This window comes from Pollicipes pollicipes, unplaced genomic scaffold (genome assembly GCF_011947565.3).
Source record: "Pollicipes pollicipes isolate AB1234 unplaced genomic scaffold, Ppol_2.1 Scaffold_4740;HRSCAF=5597_pilon_pilon_pilon, whole genome shotgun sequence".
NCBI lineage: Eukaryota > Metazoa > Arthropoda > Thecostraca > Pollicipedomorpha > Pollicipedidae > Pollicipes > Pollicipes pollicipes.
The window spans coordinates 9,214,249-9,221,893 of NW_023596545.1; the positions used below are offsets into that span (position 1 = coordinate 9,214,249).

General features: G+C 53.3%; 1 protein-coding gene across 1 annotated transcript; it reads right to left on the bottom strand.

Annotated features, from left to right (window-relative positions):
- Positions 1-619: 619 nt before the first annotated feature.
- LOC119099314 (endocuticle structural glycoprotein SgAbd-2) lies at positions 620-6,758 on the bottom strand. The gene is made up of 3 exons (XM_037222447.1): positions 6,700-6,758; positions 2,503-2,663; positions 620-2,078 (listed from the first exon to the last, which is right to left on the bottom strand). Exons 2-3 carry the CDS (start codon positions 2,661-2,663, stop codon positions 1,748-1,750), a joined length of 492 nt encoding a protein of 163 aa, XP_037078342.1. The 5' UTR covers positions 6,700-6,758; the 3' UTR covers positions 620-1,747.
- Positions 6,759-7,645: the final 887 nt, after the last annotated feature.

Sequence of the window (7,645 nt, forward strand, 5' to 3'; positions counted from 1 at the left end):
TGATTGGGCAAATTTTAAGGCTCGTTATGCTGTCCAGAGTACGTGCGATTTTCCCGGGCCTCATGTGTTCTCTTGCCGGGTCAATGTCACCGCTAAAGATCATTCCATGATGAATTCTGTATATTTGCATTTGTTCATTTGTTGCATATTTGCATTTGTTGCACGCTATTGCCGAGGACCCCATATGCTAACTTGCCTAAGTACTCTCAGGCTGCTCGGCGAGCGCCACATTGATCTCGGGTTCTTTCCATTTGCTCAGAGGGCCAGGCGCTGGGCTTTTATAAGTTGACGTACCTAGGTACTCGATGCTCAGGCGCCTTCTACAGTTGTTCAGGGCTCTTTCCCCCTGATTTAATATGCTGCGTACCCCACACTTTTTGGGGCTCCTTCTGTAACCTGCCCGCTCACTCTTGATCGCAAAGGGTGATTCAGTGGTCTTGGCCAATTCATATTGATATCACGAGTCAAGTAGTGGGAAACTATCTTCGAACTTGAAGTTAACGTGGTCACAACGACCCGTATTTAGCGTTTCAGATTGCGTTCCGGCCCTCAGGACATAGCTATAGAAGCTTAACTTGAAATGCCCGCAAATCGCTTCGGATGGAAATGCTCGAACGAGTCATGCTGGATATTTTTTTATTTCGTACTTTTCAGGTGGTGTTTGAAATGAAAATGGCACCAACTATCAAACAGAAAACATCATTCGATGACAGTCGCAAAACGGAAAGGCCTACCATCAGTGCGCATCGTGTCTGTACATCGGTTGACATTCTTGGGGCATCCAAGGCCAGCACACCTCACATGAACATGACTTCGCAAGACGCGGTTTATACCCACATCACGCACGTCATTTAGCCAGACATTGGTAGCTTCAATAAGGTAGATTTATAACGCCGTCACGGTTCAGGACCAGCTTGGCGTCGGAAAGCACATCTTCTTCTGAATTCACATATCTTTCCTGTCATCCTCTTCACGCAAGCTTCCACATCCTTGCATACCACGCAGCACATATTTACTACAGTCACTGTCTAGATCATGACCCTGGACCACCGCGCCTCATCCTCGCCCCTGTTCGGGCGGACCCCGCCGTCTGTATGGTGGGGTTTCCTGGGTGGTTGGCGTGAGGCACGTGGGCAGGGCAGCTGCCGCGCTACTCAATACGCGCCTCTTTGATCACATAGCTCCGAGATGGCGCGCCCAGACCGAAAGACCTGTAACTCGAACAAAACAACACAAAAATGCATCCATTCCGAAACGCCGTTTGGCGATGGCAGTCCAGGATCCAGCTGATGATCGGCTAGGGCCCCGATAGGCAACCTGGCCCGAGTGTCTGCCCGGCGACTGGACAGTGAGACATCCCGCAGATTTCTTAGGTGACAGATATTGGGAGAGGCCTTTTAGATCAACGGTCGTTCACGTGCTATGATCTAGATGCAGACGTATGGGCACATGTTACCGAACGGTGGATCTGTCCGCGCCATTGAGTGCAGCTGAATCGGCCCTGTTCACCAGCCACAGCCCAGCAGCACCGGCCGAGGCCGGCGCGGCAGATGCGCCATCTTCAGAGGTCGCTTCGGGGCTTCTCCGAGGCGGTGCACTGGCCGCATCAAAGGGGCGCCCTTCGCGACGAGCCCAGAGCGTCCGCGGCGGCGACGCCGGGTCGCCGTCGCTGCGAACCCGTCGTCTGCTGTCGGTGCCGGCGGCTCCCTCGCGGCGCCCCGGAGCCTGCCGTGGCCCGGTCCGCCCGCTACAGCCGTTCCTGCGGCGACACGGTGCCGCCCACCCGGAAGAGGCCGACGTTGAATTGGGGCAGCGGCTCGGGCACGGGCATGCCAGCACCCGGCACCTTGGGCAGCGGGTACTCGGTGGGCGGCGGCGTGGGCAGCACCTGTTGTAGCGCGTCCGGGTTCAGGATCTCGAACCCGTTCTCGTCGGCCACGTACAACAGCGTGATGGGAGTGCCGTCGTCCAAGACGTATTCGATGACGCCCTCCTTGACGTAGGTCCCTGATTCGGGCAGCGTGCCCGGGAAAGATGTGCCCGTCTCCTTCTGCACGATCCCGTTGTCTGTCCGGAATCTGAGTAAGAAGCATAAAACGTCACATCGGTGGGGAAAAGACGAGAGGGTGTTTTGCAGTGCGTTCGACTTCAAGACACTCTTAGTTCTAAAATAGAGTAAAACGCAGTGGTACCAGCTGTCAGAACATAGCTGATTCATTACCAAACAATGTACTGAAACGGCGTTCAACGGCGTTTGACGTGTTCACGTGGACCCAATGAATGAATTCGAAACAGCAATCCGCATATGGAGAACTCCCAAAATAAGCAAGCATAATAACTTAGCGCGTAAACGTAAGCCAGGGACCTTTGGAAGTGCTCTCACGAATTTACCTGCGGGAAGAAGCGGGCACCAATTTAGTATGGGATGATGCTAATAATATCTTACTGCATGGCACGTGGCCAACACCGGTGATCACATTGCCGCGGTGCACGCGCACTTACGATAGGCTGTAGCTGCCATCCTCCGTCTTGACCGTCTGCTGCTGCAGGATCTGCGCGTTGGCTGCCTCTGCTCGGCGTCGATGGAGGATCTCAGGGTCTGGCCGCCGGGGTACCGCCGCCGCCGCGGCCCACGCCAGCAGGAAGCAGGTCAGGCAGCGCATCTGCAGCGACGCACGGCGTCAACGCCTGTACTCAGCACCTCACCGGCTGCTGAGTGTGCAGTTGGTGACAAGTTGCCGCTTCGCATGATTGCAGAGCGCCTCCATGCCACTGTCGCCACCGACCTAAGCGGCTTGGTGTCAACAGGAGCGTTACTTTAGGTGCTTTCAAGGAGGCTCGAGACCCTCTTCTGGTGCTCTTCTAAGCCTTTTATCTCTCCTCCCCCCCCCATGAATATGCGTAAAAAAGAAATATTGGCACGAGAAATGCCGAAAAGCACCAGTAGACATCGCTATTCATTTCACGCAACCCTGCGCCACAATAATTATGTGCGTACCTAATGCCGTACGCCTTTGTGATGCTAACTCCTTTACATGTTTGACATGCCTGCAGATATTGTCGGGTTTTTCGCCCGGATCGACAGGCGGTCAAGTCGGAAGGTTGTGATGACATGTACTGAGGAAAGGCATGGAAAGACGATTGCCAGCGGATGTCAGTGTTCACTACAACGACTAGAAAACTTCTTTGAAACAATGTAACTGAACGATGCTGCTTGAAAGACGTGTAAAGCTGCTCAAAAGCTCGGGGTCGAAGCGTCAAAGTCCAAAGGCGACGTTTGTCTGTTTAGCCTCCGGCGAAAATTACGGCCATGCGTCAACTTCAATATCCTCGATCCGTGGTTGTCTTTTGCTGGTGGTCAAATTTCTACTGCAGAGTTGATATTTTTTGCACTGCTCTTCACTGCCGCTAGTCGGCCTACCGCATGTTCTCCTGGTGATGTGTACGCTTTGTCATCGTACGTCTCCATATTCAATAAGTCTATCACGTGTTCAATAAGTCAGTCACGAGCGTCTGGTTCGTTTTGCCTTCATAAAATACCCCCATCGGAGGGCACAAGAAGTGCGTGTTTTCCTTTCATTCGATGGACACATGTGCGGGAACTTTATTCCCAGCTGGACAAGTTGGGGTTTGCAGGCTGATCAAGCTGGCATGAGCTGGAAAGGGAATGTTCCACATTTAAAGGTATAGAGGAAGCATCAAATATAATGAAATAAGCTCATTTGTGATAATCGGTATCCTTTTAAGTGGAAAAGACTGTTCTAGATGACACGGTTTCTCTAAGTAATAAATACGCCCCTTAATATGTCATTGTTTGATCACGACATTGTTCCTTGCACAGCATTGATGGAGAGCCAATTGACGGCCGCTATATATTGAAATAATGCCCACGAACGCCAGATATGAACGACTCGACAAGCGTATTTTTTGGCCTTGATGTCTGCATCGTCAATGGAATGGCAGGATTTTAATTACCTTTTTATGGAGTCATTGATGCCTGAGCGACCTCGAAATAATCTCCCCGAAGCGGCCTGTACACCTTCGCGGGTGGGTAGACACCAAATAGCATACTAGAAAGCATAGACATTACAGGGGCTTAGGTCTTAAGAAGCACTGCACCGAATGTCTTCAAGATGGATGCTTAAGTTACCTCATACACATGTGGAACACTACCTTTGAACCAGGACCACTAAACCACGCTACCACGCTTAAAAGAACGTGCAAAACACTCGAGGGTACAGTGTCATTTATCTATTTGTACGCCTTGTCGGGGCGGGGCAATGTAACTTGCCAGAACAGTGGAAAATCTAAAGCATGTTCTAACTCTTAAAACCTAACCAATAGTTAGAAGCGCGTTTACTTCATGATATCTGATGCCTTAACACCCTTAAATGCGGAATTTTTCATTTAATCATGACCTCCTGGTACACTGAAGGTCCTGGTACAATGCAGGATCCTCAGCGAGCTCCCAATCCATTATGCAGAAATCCCCTTGTGGACGTAGTCCCTTTACGGAAAACGCATTTTACTCTTCTCTGATATGTCAGTATGAGACCACACCACTCTACATAACACCGTCTTGTTTGTGCCTCGGACCACCTTCATGAACGATAAGGGAGGCCTATTTTTGGTGCTTATATTAGGCCGTCTTACTAAGATGTTTTCTGTGAATGAAAAAATGACGGCGGGCACTGGAAATGTTTTGAGAAGAAGGTACTGCTTGTAAATTATACACAATACAAAGCTTTCGCACAAAATCGCAGCTCCGCATTGGCTTAAAATGAGAGGTTAGTCCCTGGTAGGAAAGTTTTATGAAAACATTTCAGGAGTAAAATTACTTCTTGAAATCATGGGCGCTAATCCAAGTGGCTGGAATCAGGAGATAAATCAAGTTTTGGGGTTGGTTAGGCTAATCGCAGCGGTCAAGACCCCCTCCCCCTCCCCCCCCCATACACCGAGTTTAGAATGTGACACTCTTAAGTATCATAACGTCGCCGTCGTGAATGTATTGACAGAGAAACACCAAAATGTGTCCACAGATGTGTACTGCGACGTCTGGGTGGTATATTCACTATTCTCAGGCGCATATCTGCCGCTCGCTCCAAGCATTAAATGCAAAGGCGTTTGGGCCATGGTGACGCAAAGAAAATAATATATTCAAGCATGTGAATAAATTATAGAATGCATAGGATATGATGCACATCTTATTCGTCTCAGGGATCTCTTGGCACCCGACGAAGATCCCCGAAACGTCTGGCTGTAACTGGATGACCGATAAACCGCCCACTGTTGCCTTCGAGTAAGCTACAGCACATACAAATTCATCACCGCAGAAACCAAGAACGACATGTCGAGGCTTCATAGATGTTAATCTGTCGTTATGCAAATTAGGTACGTTAAGCCCTTAAATCCGTTTACCATGCAATCCTGTCTGTCCATGGGCGGGTACGGTGGCTGCCCAGACAGCTGTCATGTATCGTACCTTTTAAACCCCTCCCGGTCCAAGTCTGTCGCCATAAACCCATCTGCATCCCGTTGATCAGTAATTGCAGGCTCATGTGCCATTCGTCGGTCAGTTACAGTAAGACTTCGTCAGGCAGGTCTGTGGGTCAGTCGTAGAAGACCCAACTACGGAGCGTAGGTCAGTCCATGCATACCCCTGTCTGGTCTGCGAACCCGCCCCTGGAGACCCATCTCTGGTTCGTGGATCTGTCCCGTAGACCCACGTCTTGTCTGCGGGTCATTCACAGTATATCAATTTCTGGCCGTGCAGAAGCATCTCCAGGACACAGGTCAGTCCCCGCAGACGCATCTCTGCCTGGTAGACCAGTCCGCGAGACGCACCTCCGAACGTTGGGTCAGTCCGCGAGACGCACCTCCGAGCGGTAGGTCAGTCCGCGAGACGCATCTCTGACCGGTGGGTCAATCCGCGAGACGCACCTCCGAGCGGTGGGTCAGTCCGCGAGACGCATCTCTGACCGGTGGGTCAGTCCGCGAAACGTCTCTCTGACCGGTGGATCAGTCCGCGAGACGCATCTCCGAACGGTGGGTCAGTCCGCGAGACGCCTCTCTGGCCGGCGGGTCAGTCCGCGAGACGCCTCTCTGGCCGGCGGGTCAGTCCGCGAGACGCCTCTCTGGCCGGCGGGTCAGTCCGCGAGACGCCTCTCTGGCCGGCGGGTCAGTCCGCGCGAGTCTCATCTCCGACCGGTGGGTCAGTCCGCGAAACGTCTCTCTGACCGGTGGATCAGTCCGCGAGACGCATCTCCGAACGGTGGGTCAGTCCGCGAGACGCCTCTCTGGCCGGCGGGTCAGTCCGCGAGACGCCTCTCTGACCGGCGGGTCAGTCCGCGAGACGCCTCTCTGACCGACGGTTCAGTCCGCGAGACGCCTCTCTGGCCGGCGGCCCCTCTCTGGCCGGCGGGTCAGTCCGCGAGACGCCTCTCTGGCCGGCGGGTCAGTCCGCGCGAGTCTCATCTCCGACCGGTGGGTCAGTCCGCGAAACGTCTCTCTGACCGGTGGATCAGTCCGCGAGACGCATCTCCGAACGGTGGGTCAGTCCGCGAGACGCCTCTCTGGCCGGCGGGTCAGTCCGCGAGACGCCTCTCTGACCGGCGGGTCAGTCCGCGAGACGCCTCTCTGACCGACGGTTCAGTCCCCGCAGACGCCTCTCCGACCCATGCGGCATACCGCGGTACTCACCGTCTCACTGTCGGCTCGTGCTGGCGTCACCGGCTTCGCCGAGGGAGTCCGGCCGGAGGCGAGCGACCGGCGCCCTTATAAAGGCTCGGCCCGATGCCCTCGCGCCGGACGCGGCCGCCCGCGGCGCGTGACCAGCGGGTGGCCAAGGTTGCCGGCCGGCGCGGCCCATCGCCGCCAGACTGCACGCTCGGGAGAAAGGAGTCCCGTGTCGGCGCCGACCGGCCCGCCAGCTGCAGCTGCACCATCTGCGGTATGGTCGACGCGTGCGACGCGCACCACCGTTTGCAACCATTGTCAAGTAGGTCAAGTGGGAAGCGCCAGCCAAGGCCCCTGAAGGTCGCTCAGGCTGCAAGCTGCGTCGGCATGTACTATTTAACAAGGATTGCAAAACTTGAATCAAGTCGTAGAGATCGCTGCGAGGGCCATGGCTTAATATAACTTGCATGAGCTCAAACAGAACGACCACTCACAGCACGCAGCTGAGTTCGTCCCACATGCACTGGCGCTACTCGAGGCAGAGTGTCTGGCACCGGATCAAGTAACGATGCGCCGATGTAAGTGCAATAAGAGTTATGATGTGTGCCAGCCGTCAGACGTACGTCATGCTTACAGCAGTTTCATATCTATCTGTTGATTGTTGTTCCAGACCCGGACAATGCGCGTTAAGTTTGTGTCACGCTTTCGAAGTTAAAGCCAAGCATTGTCCGCTGCAAAGCCTGAGGGAAAAGTCCAAGCCAAGGATGATAATTTTGGGGATATCAGTTGCCAATGTTCAGTGTCACTGCGTGTTTACCTTGCCACTACAATAAAAATACGTGGCATGGCAGCATGTTATTAAGCCATCCTAAAGCTTAAAAAACAAAAGATGGACACATGAAGCTTCCGAAAAATAGGGTGTGCGAATTCGATGTCACGAAGCGCAAACATCTGCAACGAGGCGGAAGAT

What these genes read in the sequence shown, in the direction of transcription:
- LOC119099314 (XM_037222447.1), bottom strand. Translation starts at nt 2,663, where the DNA reads ATGCGCTGCCTGACCTGCTTCCTGCTGGCGTGGGCCGCGGCGGCGGCG. An exon ending in GATGGCAGCTACAGCCTATC is followed by an intron (nt 2,079 to 2,502) that starts GTAAGTGCGCGT and finishes CTTCTTACTCAG; the next exon opens with ATTCCGGACAGACAACGGGA.